The sequence below is a fragment of the Patella vulgata genome, chromosome 4 (assembly GCF_932274485.2).
Source record: "Patella vulgata chromosome 4, xgPatVulg1.2, whole genome shotgun sequence".
NCBI classification, from domain to species: Eukaryota; Metazoa; Mollusca; class Gastropoda; family Patellidae; genus Patella; species Patella vulgata.
This window is the reverse complement of record NC_065882.2, coordinates 43,866,959-43,888,232: the sequence shown is the minus strand read 5'-3', so window position 1 is coordinate 43,888,232 and position 21,274 is coordinate 43,866,959. Positions and strand designations below refer to the sequence as shown.

Here is a 21,274-nt window from a genome sequence, read left to right as displayed (position 1 = left end):
ACTGAATCGGATTGAACAACTGGCAAGTATATAAGTTCTCCCAAAACAGTATTTCTACTAATATATCTGTAAACCTTTAGTTCAGACTACATTTGGGGCTAAATGTCTAACAAATATTTGCATTGTAACAAAGCATCCATAAATATGTAATTTTCTCGCTGAAATAGATATATAATGGAAAAACCTAAATAATACTGTAAGGGAGTGGCAATTGTAATGAAGAGAAAAAAGATCAAATGGAGTTTAATGTCTAACTGTTCAGTATCAACCAAGAATTCGAACAGTTTCCATTTATTACATCTAGAGTTATGGCCATTTACACTTTTTATACATCCACTTTGAAATGTGGTCCCATTGAAATTTATACACAGTGCTTCAGGTCTTGAGATGAAGCATCCTATTGATTTTCAGCGATTTCTGATAATTACTTCTAGAGTTATGGTCCTTGATCACTTTGAAAAATCTTGTGGATGCTCTGAAGGCTAAGATTATAATCTGATTGACTTTAAATTTATCCACAGTGTTTAAGGTCATGAGACGAAGAGGCCTATTGATTTTCAATGATTTCTGATAATTACTTCCAGTGTTATGGCTCTTGATATTAAATGTTTTGTATACTAAACGTTAAAGGAGAATATTGGTGTTGGCCATTATGTGATAGAACTGGTTAAACATGTTCCAGATATAATTTTAACACACAGATCATTGCTACAATAGATGTGTAATGAAGATTTGAAGAAACGGTAATGACGCAAAATATGGAAAACAAAAGTTATACTTCTATATAACTGACTGAAGTAACGAGTGATAACAGATACACGGCCTAATTTCTGTGCACTGATAATTCTTTCAAAGATGAAAAGTTGTTATATGAGACTGTGAGAGGATATCTGACAAATCAAAAACATAATTGACTGTCACTAGATGAGAGAAAACAAAAATATCTGAGAATTACCATGTTTTTATTAAGTATAGAATGAACAAAAACAAGTGAATGTATGGGCCTTTTCTATATTTTTCGTTTTCTCATATCTAGTGACATTCAATCGGATGGTTTGGTTTTGATTCCAAGCTTGTAGTTACCTGTGTTTTCTCTAATTTCCTCCCACTGCTAAAGACCACTATGTGCAAACTAATTATTAAAATAAAAATGAAATTGTACCAAATGTTAGTCCCGAAATGACCGAGTTTATTTCAAGTGTATGTTATACCCCATTTTTCTCTCTCGCATTGTTCGGATTATAATGATACAAAGATGCCTTTTGGATTTAAACAATTTCCTTTAATTACTTGTAGATGATCTTGCTCACTTTTGGAACATTGTAAATGTTCCAGTGATTGAAGTTAACTTATTTGCTTGATTTTAATATGCATTAGTGATTAGTGATGAGAAGAAGTCAATCAAATTTCAAAAGTTACAATAGATTATGACTAATCATACTCATAATTATGAAATTTTTTACACCCACATTGAAACCTTAGCTTTACAGTTGCATAATTTTTCTTTGCATAACTCGTCTTTTAATTGATTTTTTTTAGCTCTTTAAGAAATAGTAAAGAAGATGATGTACAAAAAATTGTTTATTTTTTATTGAGAACTGAATCTGAATTTTCAAGAATGGGTGAGTAGAAAAATTCAAATCTGAATCGGAACTCTTGTGGAACAACAATACTTCCAGGATTAATGTCTGTTTTGCAATGGGTTGATGCACTGAATTCACAAAATGTGAACAAAAACATGATTTTGGAACCTATATTAATAGGGCTCACTGTATACACATGCAGAATGCATTAAGCACTTCAAAAAGAATACAAGAAGTGTATTTGAATATCAGAAGAAATTTGGCACACAAAGGACTTTATAAATAATTTCAGATGAGTTACAATAGCACCACAAGTGATGTCACTGACGATGCTCTGCAGAATGTGGTTGTAATTTGGACTGGAATCTAAAATATTTTCTTAATCTCAGTGAGCCTAATTTTGTGTTCGGGACTAGTGGGCCGCAAACGGACCTGCCTCAGGTAACATTGTCATGATTGCAAACCATGTTATTATGTAATGAGGATTTTGAAGTACCATGGGATTGAGTTTGACAGATGAGAGTTTTTATACACTCACATTTAATAATGATAATTATTTTCAAAGTTATTGCACTTGATTGCTTTGAAAAATTGAGTTGTCCCGCTAGAGGTTACAATGTTTGTTGGCTGATTGACTTCAAAATTGAACGCAGTATTTATGTTCATACTTTCAACAGTTTCTGATATCTTGAATTGATAAAGTTACAATCTGATTATGTAAGTCAATCAAAGAAAAATAGCCAATGTGCGCGTTCTTTAAAAGGAGCAGTTCCCTGATGTAATCCAGTAAATTTAGCTATTAGTATTATAAGTACAGTACATTTATGCAAGTTCTGTACTAAATACAAACTTCCAATTTCCATGCCATCTGAATAACCCTTGTTTTGAAACTGTTTCTTCATATTTTGGCAATTGATATGCATACATTAAGCCAGTTTTATTTACATAATATCTGGGGTGACTTCTGTTGTTAAAAAAACATTTTCCAAAAAACTTGTGAGCACATTAGCGGGTGTAGTTTGAAACAGATTTTTTTCGAATTTGGTTTGAAACATTTGGGCTCATGAGTAGATGAGAAGATAGTCCTGACTGGACATAGCTGCAGTTTGGGCATATTTCTACACTTTGCTTAGCTATCTTAATTTTAAACAAATATTTCAGCAAATAATGACTTCATAACTCCCAGTCTCATAGATCAGTTAAGACGTTTATTAGAACAGTATTCATATGATCAGATATTGAAGGTAACTACAAATTTATTTATTAATAGATGAATACTTAGTTGTAGGCACAACAAGCAGGTTGTTCTAATTAATGTATTTTAGAAATCTATACGGCAATACTATATACCGGAAAACACCGAAAAACACCAGAAAACTACCGGAAAACACCATGTTATACTGAATACCGGAAAACAACAGAAAAACACTAAATACCGGAAAACATCTAAATACGTAACCCAGAGCCTGGTCCTCTGTTTGCGGGGAGTTAGGGTTAGGGTTAGGTTTTCCTGGTGTTTTCCAGGGGACCAGCGGTGGGTTAGGGTTAGGTTTTTCCGGTGTTTTACACAGGACCACGCTCCGATTTACCTATTTAGGGTGTTTTCCGGTATTTAGTGTGTTTTCAGGTATTTAGTGTTTTTCCGGTGTTTTCTGGTATTCAGTATAACATTGTGTTTTCCGGTAGATTCCGATGTTTTCCGGTAGTTTTCCGGTGTTTTTCAGTGTTTTCCAGTATATAGTATAGGCTAAATCTATATTATTTTAATGTTTAGACTCTATTTGTTATGTAAATAAAGTATCGTATCATCATTTTTGACAATGTATAATTTTTTTACGGCTTAATCTTGGGAAAATGTACTCAAATTGATTATTTAACAGTTGATTATGAAAAAAAAAAATATATTTACTTATTCGGATTCAATTCAACAGTGGATGTAATACAGAAGAAAAACCAGATTCACATGTTTCACAGACAACTGTGATTATCTAAGACTATTTACACTGATCATGTAGATCAGTAATTGAGTAGAGAAAATAAAATACTGGTTTATGCTTGGGAATTCAAGAGAACAGACCATAGTTTGCAATTTTTATATGCCCACATTTTCATGTGGACGTATTATGCTATCACCCATGTCCGTCCGTCCACAATTTGTCTGTGGACATTCTACAGGTCACAAACTTGAAATATAGGTCTATCTCCCAGGATCTCAGGTCCTTTCGATATTGGAACGTCATGGGTTATGGCCCATCATTGTACGAAAAATCACATTTTTAGCTTGTGGACACTCTAGAGGGCACAATTTTCATCTGATTTGGATGAAACTTGATAAGCATGTTTATAACTCAAACATCTTGGTCCCTTTCGATATTCACGCATATCAGATTGTAACTTCCTAAATTATGGCCCCTGATTGTACGAAATATTGCATATTTAGCTTGTGGTCCCTCTAGAGGTGACAATTATTATCCGATTCGATTTAAAACAACGTTTGAATATATCACCGTTTCACCTTGAAGTTGGTTGAGGTTGAATTTCGTCAAAATCGGACCAAAACTGCCAGGCAAAATGGCCACCCCTCCTAAGCAAATAGTGTAAAAATGTGGTATATAAAGATTGTGGACATTCTTGAGATCACAATTTTGATCAAATTTTGATGAAACTTGAAATACATGTTTATAACCATAACATCTTGGTTCCTTTCGATATTGGAACGTAATTTCCTGAATAATGGCCCTTGATTGTACGAAAAATCGCATTTTTAGATTGTGGTACCTCTAGAAGTCACAATTTTTGTCCAATTTTTAAAACTGTTTAAATATATCATCGTTACACCATAATGTAGGTTGATTTTAAATTTCGTGAAAATTGGACCAAAACTGCTAGATAAAATGGCAGCCCCTCATATGCAAATTACTGTAAAAATATGGTATATCAAGGTTGTGGACCCTCTAGAGGTCACAGTGTTCATCCGATTTTGATGAAACTTATAATGCATGTTTTTAACCCAAAGATCTTGGATCCTGTCGATATTCGCGCATATCAAATTCCTGACTTATGGCCCCTGATTGTGGACCCTCTAGAGGTCACAGTGTTCATCCGATTTTGATGAAACTTATAATGCATGTTTTTAACCCAAAGATCTTGGATCCTGTCGATATTCGCGCATATCAAATTCCTGACTTATGGCCCCTGATTGTACGAAAAAAATCACGTTTTTAGCTTGTAGTCCCGCTGTGGTCAAAATTTTTATCCGATTTAAAAAAACATTTGATTATATCACCGTTACACCATAATGTCAGTTGACTTCGAATTTCGTGTACACAAACCTCAGCAGACTCCAGTACCCTATATCTAGCCTCAGCTGTATGACGAAGTCTGCCATTGGAACTACTTTCAAGTTCCTGGATTACCAACAGTGTTGCCCATGACAACGCCTTTGAAGAATGTTTTGTCATACAAAGATTTCAAAGTCTGAAGCTGTTTTTCTTTCAGGTTTATCCGATTTTTTTTAGACAATGACAAAATTGCACTGAAAATACTACACACTCTTCGAACAACGCAATTGTGAGAGCTTCTTTCTAAAAGCGGCTAGATTTCCTAATAAGTAAACTGGTGCTGCATTGCAATTGTATAGACGTAGGTACATATTACTTACTGTCATACAGCCGAGGCTAGATGTATGGTACCGGAATCTGCCGAGGTTTGCCGAGTGGTACACAAATCGTGTAAAAGTATGTAATAATGAGGTTGTGGACAATTGTTATCCGATTTTGATATCAGACTGTAACTTCCTGAATTATGGCCCCTGATTGTACGAAAAATCGCGTTTTTGTCCCCCGCCGTCCGTCCGTCTGTCTGTGCTTCACACTTTTTGGGACACAATAACTCTCTTTCTAATTGAGCTAGAATGTTCAAACTTGGTGTAGGTGTTTATTAGGTCAATGCCTTGATGGAGTTCTAGGATGAGCATTTTCTGCTTAGGGTAAGCAGAGATAAGCAATTTGATTGGTTGATGCCTTGGGACACGATAATTTTAGTTCTAATTAAGTGAGAGTGGTGAAACTTAGTGTATAGTTGCATTACATCAATACCTTGACTAAGTTAGATAATGAGCATTTTCTGCTCAGGGAAAGCAAAGCGATAAGCAATTTGATTGACCAAGACTTTTGGAACACAATGACGCTCTTTCTTATTGAGCTAGAATGTTCAAAACTTGGTGTAGGTGTTTATTAGGTCAATACCATGATGTAGTTGAAAGATGAGAATTTTCTTCTTAGGGTAAGCAGAGATAAGCAATTTGATTGGTTGATGCTTTGGGACACGATAAGTTTAGTTCTAATTAAGTTTGAGTGAGGACACTTCGTGTATAGCTTTATTAGATCAATACCTTGACTAAGTTCGATAATGAACATTTTCTGCTGAGGGTAAGCAGAGCGATAAGCAATTTGATTGGTCAAGACTTTGAAACACAATAACTCTCCTTCTTTTTGAAGCAGAATGTTCAAACTTGGTGTAGGCGTTCATTAGGTTATTGTCTTGATGGAGTTCAATAATGAACATTGTCTGCTTATGTTAAGCAGAGATAAGCAATCTGATTGGTTGATGCTTTGGGGCACGATAACTTTGGTTATAATGACCTGAGAGCGATGAAACTCCGAATATAGATTCATTATATCATTACCTTGACTAAGTTCGATGGTGAGAATTTTCTGCTTAGGCTAAGGAGCGATAAGCAATCTGATTGGTCAAGACTTTGGAACATAACAAACTCTGCTTTTAACTGAGGTAGAATGTTTAAACTTGATGTAGATGTTCATTATGTGAATGTCTTGACTGAGTTCAATGATTAACATTTCGAGCTGAAGCTAAGCTGAGCTAATCAATTTCATTGGTCGATGCTTTGGGACAAGATAATCTTGATTCTATCTGATAGAGAGTGATGAAACTTCGTGTATAGTTTTGAAACTATACTTTTGAAAGAAATAAATGTGCGATTAATTAATATGTGTCATCTATTTATTTTGGGATTTTTGCGGGGGACATCAGCCCGACAAAAAATGGCCGCTCATTGTACGTAAATTGTGTAAAAGTATGTAATACGAAGGTTGTGGACCCTCTAGAGGTCACAATTTTTATCTGATTTTAATGATACATAAAAGATATCCTTATATCCCAATGATCTCAGTCCCTTTCAATATTTGCGCATTTCAGACCATAACTTTCTGGATTATGGACCCTGATTGTACGAAAAATCGCTTTTGTTTTTAGCTTGTTCTCTATCCATCTCTTGCAAAATGTGGTTGTATCTTTAAATACAACTTTAAATTTATACACTGTGTTTAAGGTCATGAGACGAAGAAGCCTATTGATTTTCAGCGATTTCCGATAATTACTGCCAGAGTTATGGCCCTTGATCACTTCAAAAAATCTTGTGGATGCTCTAGAGGCCAAAGTTAATATCCGATTGAGTTTAAATTTATACACAGTGTTTAAGGTCATGAGACGAAGAAGCCTATTGATTTTCAGCGATTTCCGATAATTACTGCCAGAGTTATGACCCTTGATCATTTTGAAAAATCTTGTGGACGCTCTAGAGGCTAAAGTTAATATCCGATTGAGTTTAAATTATACACAGTGTTTAAGGTCATGAGACGAAGAAGTTTATTCATTTACAGCCATTTTCGATAATTACTGCCAGAGTTATGGCCCTTGATCACTTGCAAAAAATCTTGTAAATGATCTAGAGGCTAAAGTTAATATCCGATTGACTTTAAATTGATACAGAGTGTTTGAGGTCATGAGACGAAGAATCGTATTGATTTTCAATGATTTCCGATAATTACTGCCAAAGTTATGGCCCTTGATCACTTTTAAAAACCTTGTGACCCTCTAGAAGCTAAAGTTATCATCCGATTGACTTCAGATTCATACAAGGTCTTGAGACAAACAAGTATATTGATTTTCAATGAATTTTTATGACTTGAACAGCTAAATCCATGATGTTAAAAGTTTCCTATACTAAACGTTAGCATGGGGCAAAACTTTATAAAAACCAAACAAATTCTAATGGTTTTCTGATAATTACTTAATGAGTTGTTAGTCTTAATCAGATTTTAATGTATTATAAATGTTGACTGCCCGGACGAGTTAGCTGCTGTGGGCGTATGTTTCGTTGCCTGGCAACCTATCTTTTAATTTTAAAGGAATTGATTCAGAATGCTGAAGATGGTGGTGCAACAAAAATTAATTTTGTATTTGTACAGAAACAACACACACCAAAAAAGGTTAAATGGAAGAATTCACCAATTTTATATGCAATGAAGGTAAATACAATACCTGTGTTGTCTCTTGAACATGTAAACATGCCTGCCCTCTGACCAATTGTGTGATTTTATTATATTTTTGGACTAAAATCATATTCAAACAAACTAATTTATCTATCAAAACATTTTAATCGCAAGAAAACAGCTAATGTCTACTGTCTACTGGACGTTTAAGTCTCTCAATGTTCTCAAACCCACCAGCCATTAGATCAACACATATGTCTCTCAAGCAGACAGGACAGCCTTCAGGTGCGCTTGTATGGTCATGTCTATATGGCAGAGTATAGTTCACTACACCCCAACGGAAGCTAGTTTGACCATAGTCGTCAAAATGGACGCTGTTCTCTTCAATGAACTGCTACAAAACCTTTTACTTAACGAAAACGCAAGTTTGTTTAATGAAAACTTTGATATGACCACATAATTCTTTGGAGGCAAATTCCCGGAACGTTTGCCAAAAGTTTCTGATTATGCTGAAAAAGCTGTACTAGAGGTAGAATATGATAACGACGATTTCAAGTATCTACTCACAGTTGAGTTAGTGACCGAGTTATCCCTAGACAATAAAATAAACAAACCAACCAAATATCCTGAGCTTATTTACAGTTGCATAATTTATATTTACAATGTATATCAAACAGATGTATTTAATGAACAAACTTGTTTGTTTGTGTTACTGTTTTTCCAAATAAAGTTCACAAATGGATGAAATATTTTTACTTTACTACTGTCACTTCCACAATTTCAATCGAATTGATTGACAAAACATGATTATCCACTCTATATTATATAATCTCGAAACTACTTATAAGTCTCAGGTTCTGGGGCAACATTGGTAGTATACGTTTTGTCGCGGGCCGCCATTTTTAATCTGACTTGACTAGCCTCAACCGACCTCGAAAGGTGGGTTAATCATGGTCGCGACTATAGTCTAACCATTTCAAGTTCGGGTGCGCATGGTCGAGACCTAGTTGAACTATGGTTGAACATTTGGAGGAGCCGAAGGCGGCCCAGGCTGTCAGTTAGTGACACTGTTACAATTTTGTTTTGTTGGCATGCCATGGGGTATTGTTCAGGGAATTCAGTATTTTTTGCGATAAAAAGCAGACGAAATTGTTGTCTAACGAAGAAATAAGAATTAAATGAATGGGGTTTTGGAAGTCACAGCTATCTGTAGCAGTGCTAAAAAAATCTTAAGATTTAAGAATGAAATCTAATAGTTATGATTTAAAATTAAAGTAATATCTTGTTATTTAGATGTTTTATGTTGAAACTGAAAAACTGCTAATCAATTTTAAAATTTGCTAATCAAATTTGGTAAAATTGGACTTTTTGATTAGTAGTGCTGCTAATAACTGTGAAAAATTACCGACAGCCCTGAAGCACAGTGATATGTAATTTGATTGGCCGAGACTTTGGAACACAATAACTCTCCTTCTAATTGAGCTAGAATGTTCAAACATGGTGTAGGCGTTTATTAGGGTAAGCTGAGATAAGCAATTTGATTGGTTGATGCTTTGGGACACGATAACTTTAGTTCTAATTAAGTGAGAGTGATGGTGTATAGCTTTATTTCATCAATACCTTGACTAAGTTTGATAATGAACATTTTCTGCTGAGGGTAAGCAGGGCGATAAGCAATTTGATTGGTCGAGACTTTGGAACACAATAACTCTCCTTCTAACTATGGTAGAATGTACAAACTTGGTGTAGGCGTTCGTTATAGATGAATGCCTTGATGGAGTTCGATGATGAACATTGTCTGCTTATGTTAAGCAGAGATAAGCAATCTGATTGGTTGATGCTTTGGAGCACAATAACTTTGTTTATAATGAAGTCAGAACGATGACACTCCAAATATAGATTCATTATATCATTACCTTGACTAAGTTTGATGATGAGACTTTTCTGCTTAGGCTAAGGATCGATAAGCAGTTTGATTGGTTAAGACTTTGGAACATAACAACTCTGCATTTAATTGAGGTAGAATGTTTAAACTTGATGTAGATATTCATTAGGTCAATGTCTTGACAGAGTTCAATCAATTTCATTGGGACAAGATAATCTTGATTCTATCTGATAGAGAGTGATGAAACTTAGTGTATAGGTTGATACTTTTGAAAAAAATAAGTGTGCGATTAATTAATGTGTCATCTATTTATTTCAGTGGGGGACATCAGCCTCACTGTTGGCTTGTTATCTTTATTTAGGGTTCTCGTAATACTATGCTTACCAAACTATCTGTCATTGAATCAAGTGGTTTGGTTCTGATTTCCCTGCTTATAGGTAACACAGAGTGGGGTCACCTGTCCAACCTCGTGTGTTTTCTCTGGGTCCTCCGGCACGGTTTTCTCCCATGGCTATAGACCTCTCTCTTTCTTATATCTCTTTGCCAGGGTTGATGAGAAGTGATTCCGGTAAGAAATCAAAACTGCTCTAATGTGTTTATATTATTATGTAACAAATTGCATGTTTTTACTCCACATGTTGTGAATGCTCTAACAACAAAAGTTATTATCCAATCTGTATGACATTTATATGTATCGTTTAAATTAGTTAAGCGAACAAGCCTATTGAGTTTCGGCAAATTTCCGTTAATTACATCTAGAGTTATGGCCCTTGTTTCACTTTGTTGAATCTTGTTAACAGTTGAACGATAAAAGTTATCACCCAATCTGTATGAAATTCATATGCATCATTTAAATTAGTGAATGTCAGCAATTTCCGTCAATTACTTCTAGAGTTATGGCCCCTTTTTATAGGCCCAAAGTTATGGCCCTTGATCACTTTGAAAAATCTTGTGACGCTCTAAAGGCTAAAGTTATCATCCGATTGACTTCAGATTTATACACAGAGTTTAAGATCTTGATACGAACCAGTAAATTTTTATGACTTGAACAGCTAAATCCATTATATTAAAAGTTTTGTATACCAAACGTTAGCATGGGGCAGAACTTTATAAAAACCAAACAAATTCTAATGGTTTTCTGATAATTACTTCATGAGTTGTTACTCTTAATCAGATTTTAGTGTATTGTAAATGTTTCATTATCGAAAAAAGTAAAAATATGCGACAACACTTGTTGACTGCCCGGACGATTTAGCTGCTGTGGGTGTATGTTTCGTTGCCTGGCAAGATATCTTTTACTTTGTTGAACCTTGTGAACATTCGAATGACAAAAGTTATCATCCAGTCTGTATGAAATTTATATGCATTATTTGAATTAGTAAAATGAAAAAGCCGGTCGAATTCCAACAATTTCTGTAGATTACTTCCAGAGTTATGGCCCTTGTTTTAGTTTTTAGAACCTTGTGAACCCTCAAACGACGAAAATTATAATGTCATCTGTATGAAATTGTCTATTAAATGCCCCTAATTACCTACAAAAGAATAAATATGCGACAACCCTTGTCGACCGCTCGGCCGATTTAGCTGCTGTGGGCGTATGTTTTGTCGCCTGGCAACCTATCTTTGTTTAGCTTGTACTCTATCCATCACTTGCAAAATGTGGGCGTATCCTGCCTGGCAGCCGCTGGTTATCCGATTTTGTTGAAACTTGAAATATAAGTCTATAACCCAAAAATCTCAGTTCCTTTCGATATTCGCGCATATCGGACCGTAACTTCCTGAATTATGGCCCCTGATTGTTCGAAAAATTGCGTTTTTAGCTTGAGGTCCCTCTAGAGGTCACAATTATTATCCGATTTCAAAAACCGTTCGAATATATCCCCGTTACACAAGGATGGTTGAATTTGAATTTCGTAAAAATCGTACTAAAACTGACAGACAAAATGGACGCCACTCGTACTCATATAGCGTAAAAATATGGTATATGTATGTTGTGGATCCTCTAGAGGTCACAATTTTCTTCTGATTTTGATGAAACTTAAAATGTAAGTTTATAACCCAAAGATCTTGGTTAGTTTCGATATTCGCGCATATCGGTTTGTAACTTCTTGAATTATGGCCATTGATTGTACAAAAAATTGCGTTTTTAGCTTGAGGTCCCTCTAGAGGTCACAATTATTTTCCGATTTCTAAAAACCGTTTGAATATATCACCGTTACACCCTAAGGATGGTTGAGTTCTAATTTCGTAAAAATCGGACCTAAACTGGCAGACAAAATGGCCGCCCCTAATACTAAAATAGCATAAAAATATGGTATATCAAGGTTGTGGACCCTCTAGAGGTGACAATTTTCTTCTGATTTTGATGAAACCTGAAATGTAGTTTATAACCCAAAGATCTCGGTTCCTTTCAATATTCGCGCATATCGGACCGTAACTTCCTGAATTATGGCCTTTGATTGTACGGAAAATCACGTTTTTAGCTTGTGGACCCTATAGAGGTCATAATTTTTATCCGATTTAAAAAAACGTTTGAAAAATATCCCTGTTACACCCCATGAATGGTTGAGTTCGAATTTCGTAACAATCAGACCAAAATTGACAGACAAAATGGACGCCCCTCGTACTCAAGTAGAGTAAAAATATGGTATATCAATGTTGTGGACCCTCTAGAGGTCACAATTTTTTATACGCCCACATTTTCATGTGGACGTATTATGCCGTCGCCCCTGTCCATCCGGACGTCCGTCCGTCCGTCCACAATTGTTTGTGGACTCTCTACAGGTCACAATTCTTATCCGATTTCGACGAAACTTGAAATTTAGGTTTATCCCCAAAAGATCTCGGCTGCTTTCGATATTGGCATGTATCGGATCGAAACTTCATGGATTATGGCCCCTGTTTGTACGAAAAATCACGTTTTTAGCTTGTGGACCCTATAGAGGTCACAATTTTTATCTGATTTTGTTGAAACTTGAAATGTAAGTTTATAACCCAAAGATCTCAGTTCCTTTCGATATTTGCGCATATCGGACAGTAACTTCCTGAATTATGGCCCCTGATTGTACGAAAAATGACGTTTTTAGCTTGTGGACCCTATAGAAGTCATAATTTTTATACGATTTAAAAAAACGTTCTATTATATCACCGTTATACCCTAAGGATGGCTGAGTTCGAATTTCGGTCCAAAATGGCCGCCATTCGTTCCCAAATAGCGTAAGAATATGGTATATCAAGGTTGTGGACCCTATAGGGGTCACAATTTTTATCCGAATTTGTTGAAACTTGAAATGTAAGTTTATAACCCACAGATCTCGGTTCCTTTCAATATTTGCCCATATCGGACCGTAACTTCCTGAATTATGGCCCCTGATTGTACGAAAAATCATGTTTTTAGCTTGTGGACCCATTAGAGGTCATAATTTTTATCCGATTTAAAAAACTGTATTATTATATTACCGTTCACCCTAAGGACAGTTGAGTTTGAATTTTGTGAAAATCGCCCCAAAATTGACAGACAAAATGGCCGCCGTTTGTTCTCAAATAGCATATAAATATGGTATATCAAGGTTGTGGACCCTATAGAGGTCACAATTTTTATCCAATTTTGTTGAAACTTGAAATGTAAGTCTATAACCCAAAGATCTCAGTTCCTTTCGATATTCGCGCATATCGGACCGTAATTTCCTGAATTATGGCCCTTGATTGTAGGAAAAATCACTTTCTTGTTAGCTTGTTCTCTATCCATCTCTCGAAAATGTGGCCGTATCCTGCCTGGCAGCCGCTGGTTTCTGATTTTGATGAAACTTGAAATTTAAGTTTATAACCCAAAGATCTTGGTTCCTTTCGATATACGCACATATTGGATCGTAACTACCTGAATTATTGCCCCTGATTGTATGAAAAATCGCGTTATTAGTTAGAGGTCCCTCTAGAGGTCATAATTGTTATCCGATTTAAAAAAACGTTTAAATATATCACCGTTACACCCTAATGATGGTTGAGTTTGAAATTCGTGAAAATCGTACCACAACTGCTGGACAAAATGACTACCCCTCGTACGCAAATAGTGTAAATGTATGGTAATCAAGGTGGTGGACCCTCTAGAAGTCACAATTTGGATCTGATTTTGATGAAACTTAAAATATAGCTTTATAACTCAAAGATCTTGGTTCCTGTTGTTATTCGTGCCTGTTGGATCGTAACTTCCTGAATTATGGCCCTTGATTGTTCGAAAAATTGCTTTTTGTTTAGCTTGTTCTCTATCAATCTCTTGCAAATTGTGGGCGTATCCTGCCTGGCAGCCACTGGTTTCATTATCGCCCTACCCTAGTTGGCACAATGTGGGAAAATTGTCAAAATCAAACCTACCTTTAAAACTTGATGGAATTCTGGAGAAACTATTTTCAAAACTTCATAACCCAGATGTTTTGTTGCCTGGCAATCTATGTTATCTGTGAAGTTACTCAATATCTATACCAACTACCTGTATCCATCCGTGATGCTTGTATGCTTATGTTCTCTTTAACAATTTTTTATAAAGGGACCTGCATTATGTGTTATGAATGATGGAATGTTTAGTGATGCTGACTGGAAAGGCATTGCATCTCTTCAAGGTAGTCCCAAGGAAAATGATCCACTTAAAGTTGGACGATTCGGATTAGGTTTTAAATCTGTATTCCATATAACTGGTAAGTGCCACAGTATTTATATGACCACATTTGCATGTGGACAGCTTGACATATTATGTCCTTGTCCCTGTCCATCCGGATGTCTGTTAACATTTGTTTGGGGACACTCTAAATGTACAATTTTTGTACGAGTTAGATAAAGCATAATATATATGTTTATATCCCAAAGATCTTGGGCAGGTTGGATTTTGGTACATATTTGACTGTAGCTTCCTCTGATTGTATGAAAAAATCTAGAGGTCACTTTTTATATTGTCTTTGCCTTGTCCGTCCGTTCGTGTGTCCGTTCACATTTATTGGTGGACACTCTATAGTTCACAATTTTTACCCGATTTTGACGAAACTTACAATGTAGGTTTATATCCTAAAGATCTCAATATTGGCATGTATAGGACCATAACTTCATGGATTATGGCCCAAAGATCTTGATATTGGCATGTATCGGACCCTAACTTCATGAATTATGACCCCCGATTGTTAAAAAAATCACGCTTTTAGCTTGTGGACACTCTAGAGGTCACAATTTTCACCCGATTTTGATGAAACTTGAAATGCATGTTAATAATCTGAATATCGCGGATCCTTTCGATATTTGCGCAAATCAGATCGTAAATTCCTGAATTATGGCCCCTGATTGTACGAAAAAACGCGTTTTTAACTTGTGGTCCCTCTAGAAGTCACAATTATTATCTGATTTGAAAAAACGTTCAAATATATCACCGTTACACCATAATGTCAGTTGAGTTCAAACTTTGTGAAAATCTGACAAAAACTGCCGGACAAAATAGCTGCCCCTCGTACGGAAATAGTGTAAACATCTCATGTATTTTGATATTCTCACATATTGAATCGTAACTTCATCGATTATGGCCCCTGAATGTACAAAAAATCAGGTCACAATTTTTATGCGATTTTAAAAAATGTTAATGTATCACTGTTATGCCCAATTGAAGGTTGAGATCAATTTTAAAAACCGTTCAAATATATCACCATTGCACCCTAATTACGGTTGAGTTTGAATTTCCGAAACTGCCCAACAAAATGGCCTCTGCTTTTACGCAAATAGTGTAAAATTATGTAAGACCAATTTATCCGATTTTGATGGAACTTAAAATGTATGTCTATAACCCAAAGATCTTGGCTCTCTTCGATATTCGCGCATATCGGACCATAACTTCCAGGATTATGGCCCTGATTGTAATCATAGAGGTTACTGTTATCTGATTTAAAAAGCCTTTCTAATATATCACCGTTAGCATTTTTTTTTTCAAATTCAATTTGACACATTTGGATAGTCAGACAATGAGCCCTTTCGACTTTGCCAGTTCTCCTTCCATCTCTTGGAAAATTTGTGTGTATTTTGCATAGCAACTTGTTGTCATTGTTTTACTATCGGACTACCCATCATTAATTATAAAAAGAAAACCCACACAATTTAAGCATTTTCTGCTTAAGATTTTTGATTGCTCGATGCTTTACAAAATGATGAATGAGCAATTAATTAATATGTGTCTATTTATATTAGGATTGAAGCCGAGGACAGCAGTCTCACTGTCAACTTGTTTAAACTTGCTGAGTTTTTTCAAATTGACATTTAAGTCAGAAATAGATTGAATTGAGTATGTGAAATAGAGAAAATCATTATTGACTGCTTCAATGACTTGGCTGTTGGTGGCCGCATATGTTTTTTTTCATGACAACCTATGTTGTATTGCTATCTTTATTCCACAGATAATCCAGTGATAATAAGTGGATTAAAATTAATGGTTATGAATCCTCAAGCAGAGACAAAGAGTGCACCAGTCTTTGATCTTAATGATTTGGATCGAGAAAATCAGATGGCTATGTTAAATCTGGTGGATGGGATCTGTGGATTTTCTGAGGAAACATTCCAGAATGGTTATCAAGGTTCTCTGTTTTGGTTTCCACTGCGTTCTGAAGTGTCTGAGTTGTCGAGTGAAACTTATGATGAGAGAAAAATCAAAGATATCTTTAATGGGTTCAAATTGCTAGCTCCTTCTATTCTTCTATTTCTAAAAGAAATTGAATCTATCGAACTTTTTGAAAAGAAAAACCAGTTAAAGAAATTGTTGGAAGTCAGCTTAGTAGGTGATGAAGATGATATGATCAAAATTCGTACAAAAAAGAGAGATTTTAGAAAAGAAATTCAGAATTTTAAAGGAAAACTGGCACCTTCGGCAGTGCCCCTGAGTTCGAAATTTCGAGTCCGTTGTAAGGGATTTGCATGGATGGAACATTCGGCTACAGAAGAAGATTGGGTTGTTGTTGATTATTACCAGGGTGATGGTGGTACATCAGAATTAAAAAATTTCTTTCAAAGTAATCCCAATTGGTCAAATAGTCCTTACGTTAGTGTTGGGGTACTATTGTCTAAACAAGTTATTTCAGGAAACATTTATTGTTTCCTTCCACTACCATTTACAAAAGGAAATAAAACAGGTCTGCCATTTCATGTTAATGGATTTTTTTCATTAAGTCAGGATAGGCATCATCTGAAATGGACATATGAATCAGATGATGATAGAAGCCATACAGAAACAGCAGTACAATGGAATCAGCTCATGCTAAAAGAAATTTTTCCACATGCCTTTGCAGAGGTAATAAGACAACTTACTGATGAAAGCCTCCATGATATTGATAAAGATCAGTTGTATGCATTGCTGCCAAATCAATCAAAAGTTAGTGAGGATTGGAAGTCTATAATTTATCCTGTTTATCAGAATCTCTATTCCTTAAATTGTATTTACACAAAAAGTAGGCAGGGAAGATGGATCTGTCCAACAGAGGCAGTGTTTGCTGATCAAGGTTTGTCATCAACAATTGAAGATATATATATATTGCATGATATAAATATTGCTAAAGTTGAGGAATATATAGTGGAAAGTTTTAAAGAACATGGAGATTTGAAGCATGCATCTTCAGAAGAACTAAAAGTAGAATTACTTGAGCAAGGAAAATACCAAAACATGAACCCTGACCAAAAACTAAACCTACTTCTACATTTCCTGGACCAAAATTCAATGTTATTAGAAGATTTAGAACTTCTACCACTAGCAGATGGAACGTTTACTACTTTCACTCAAGATTCTAATGCTCAGCGTATTTATATATTTGGAGATGACAGACAGCAAAAAATGTTCCCAAACATGAAAGCTCACTTTGTAGAATTGGAGTTACAACAAGGTCTAGAGAGAAAGTTACTAAAATTATCCGAAGAAGGTGGGTTGAATGTTTATTTTAGAGAATATGTACATTTTCATGTGGACGTATATTGTCGTCGCCCCTAGTGGTCCGTCTGTCTGTCCGTCCACAATTTGTTTGTGGACACTCTACAGGTCACAATTTTTATCCAATTTTGACGAAACTTGAAATATAGATCTATCTCCCAAAGATCTCGGTTCCTTTCAATATTGGCATGTATCGGACCATAAGTTCATGGATTATCGCCCCTGATTGTACGAAAAATCACATTTTTAGCTTGTGGACATTCTAGAGGTCAAAATTTTCATCTGATTTTGATGAAACTTGAAATACATATTTATAACCAAAGATCTTGGTTAATGTCGATATTTGCGCATATCAGATCGTAACTTCCTGAATTATGGCCCCTGATTGTATGAAAAATCGTGTTTTTAGCTTGTGGACCCTCACAATTATTATCCAATTTAAAAAGACGTTTGAATATATCACCGTTACACTGTAATGACGCTTGAGCTTGAATTTCAGGAAAATCGGACCAAGACTGCCTGACAAAATGGCCGCCCCTCGTACACAAATAATGTGAAAATATGGTATATCAAGGTTGTAGACCCTCTAGAGGTCATAATTTTGATCCGATTTTGATGAAACTGTTTATAACTCAAAGATCTGGGTTCCTTTCGATATTCACGCATATCAGATTTTAACTTCCTGAATTATGGCCCTGGATTGTATGAAAAGTCATGTTTTTAGCCTGTGGTCCCTCTCGAGGTCACAATTTTTATCAGATTTAAAAAAACCTTTGAATATATCACCGTTACACCCTAATGATAGCTGAATTCGAATTTCGTGAAAATCAGACCAAAATTGCCAGGCAAAATGGCCACCCCTCGTACGCAAATAGTGTAAATATATGGTATATCAAGGTTGTAGACCCTCTAGAGGCCACAATTTTGATTGGATTTTGATGAAACTTGAAATACATATATATTACCCAAAGATCTTAATTCCTTTCAATATTCACGCATATCGGATCGTAACTTCCTGAATTATGGCCCTTGATTGTACGTAAAATCGCTTTTTGTTTAGCTTGTTCTCTATCCACCTCTTGCAAAATGTGGGCATATCCTGCCTGGCAGCCGCTGGTTGAAATGAGTTTATAGGGGAAGCAGTATTCTTTGACGGTACTGAATTGTTTCACACACCAACTTTAAACTGCAGAATTTGAGAAATAAAACTACCAGTACCATTAAACCTTCAATTTACTCCTTACAATGTGCAGATATCTACAACCACAAATGCAGATATGATAACTTCTATATTTACTTCCACTTGCAGTTAATAAATTTTATCAAGGTAATCAATGAAAAATAACGTTCGATGGTGAATACAGCTAATTCGTCACATATTTCAACTGCCTAAGACATCAGGCTCGGTAAATAATTTCTTGGGAACATTTATATAGATTGTTATACCCCAACATTGAAATGTGGTCGCATATTGTTGTCGCCCCTATTGTTCAAACTTGGTGTAGGTGTTAATTATGTGCATGTCTTGACGGAGTTCGATGATAAGCATTTTCTGCTTAAGCTAAGCAGAGATAAGCAATTTCATTGGTTGATGCTTTGGAACATGATAATTTTGATTCTAATGCAACGAAAGTAATGAAAATTGGTGTATAGTTTCACAACATCTATACCTTAATTAAGTTTGATTATAAATATTTTCTACTTAGGCTAAATATAGGTTAAACCATCAAATTTCTGAAATTTTATTGATTTGTTGTTGCCCTTTATCAGTGTTTAGTGTTTTATACACGCTTTCATTACCTACAAAATAATAAAAATGTGAATACCTTTCTGGAGTGTTCGTTTAATTCTCTTCCAACCTATCTTTATGTTTTAGGAAAGTTCCAACTGAAGGTTTTTCAACCAGAAGACTTGTGTGAGCTACTAGAAGTTTGTTTGATAGAAAATTGTTGGGAAGATGACAAGACATTAACATCAAAAGTTAGTAATTGGTTGTTGTGTGTTTGGAATTACATAGGTAACCTCGATGAAGAGAAGGAACAGATTATAAAGAATGTCAGTCATTTATATTTATTGCCATGGATTAATGAAAATGGGAATGGGGAAATTAAAACCTTAAATGCCATCTCCATTTTAGAATCACATTCTGGAGTTGGATCTTTAAATGCAGCGCTTTCAAAGGCATTAGAGAAGTTGGGAATTGTAGTATTTAAGACATTACCAAAAATAATTACTGAATGTGTTGAAGGTTGGTTTGTACAATATCCAACTGATTCTGGCTTAATAGACTGTCTACACCAGATTTCCCGAAGATCAGAATATTTGGAAGAGATAATCAAAAACTTTAATTTTTCCAGCACAGATGAGGAGAAGCACAGTTTAGTTATTAGATTAAGTTCCATCCAAGATATTGCTAAAATCAAAGAATTGATAAGAAAGTTAGAATTATTTACAACTATTTCTAACAAACAGACATGTTTAGAGAATGTTGATATTATGTATGTTGAGGAAGATACCCATCCAAAAATTCCTATCAACCCAGTAGATGAGTTCATATATTGCTCAGATAATTACACCAAGATTGTGGCTGAAAAATGTGATGTGAAATTGTTATCTTTTCATAATATGGTGGAAAAAGTGTTGATATGTTTAAACTGTTCTTATACATTAAGTGAAAAAAAGCAATTCATGACGTATTTTATGAAAAACTTCCATCTCTTTGAGAAACAAATAGATCTAGTTAATTTAGCAAAACAAATTGAATTTGTTGAAAATGAGTCTTCGAAGTACAAGAGACCTTCTGACTTATTTAATCCAGACTCAGAACTTCTCCAAAATTTGTTCCAAATTGAACAGGATAGATTTCCGAAAATGTGTCAGTATGAATTAACAGACTTGAAAAAACTTGGATTACGACATGAAAAAGATGTGACTGATCCTGAAATTATTCATACTGCTAAGGAAATTGAAAGACAATATCATGAAAACAATCAAAGTTCTTCTGTCTTGTTGAATGTTTCGTTAGCCCTCTCTGAATTTCTTACAAAACATCATAGAAGACTTCTACCAGATACAATATGTATTCTAGAATCATATACCTGTTTTCCTATTGCTATTCAACGTCCACCTAATTATCCAGTTAGTCTGAAATTTATAGGAGAAGGAGAATATTATACACTGAAAAAACCCTGTGAAACTTTTAGTTCAGAAGATGCCCATCTGATTGGAGCAGTGGCTTACATAGCAAGAGAAACAACACCACCTTGTTTCAGGTTAAAACCATTAAAAATTGAAGCAAATTTAGTAGCCAGACAACTAATACATGTTTCAGAGAGCTATTGTGATAAAGAATTTTACATATATATGAACTTAATTGACAATATTTATCACCATCTTGATAGCCAGGATTATACAGATTTAACGTGTAAACCGGTAGTATGGACGGGCGAAAAGACCAGATTTCAGACGCCAGAAACAGTTTGGATACAGTTAATGAAATCACCTGAAACTGAGATTTGTCTTGAACCATATATGTATTCCTTACCAAATCATGTTATTAAATTGGCAGACTGGT

The 21,274-nt window shown here is 35.1% G+C and overlaps 1 protein-coding gene across 1 annotated transcript; it reads left to right on the top strand.

Moving 5' to 3' along the window:
• The first annotated feature begins 1,556 nt into the window (after positions 1-1,556).
• LOC126817905 (sacsin) lies at positions 1,557-20,083 on the top strand. The gene is made up of 6 exons (XM_056100221.1): positions 1,557-1,622; positions 2,745-2,827; positions 7,793-7,912; positions 14,305-14,452; positions 16,184-16,912; positions 20,058-20,083. Exons 1-6 carry the CDS (start codon positions 1,619-1,621, stop codon positions 20,081-20,083), a joined length of 1,110 nt encoding a protein of 369 aa, XP_055956196.1. The 5' UTR covers positions 1,557-1,618.
• Positions 20,084-21,274: the final 1,191 nt, after the last annotated feature.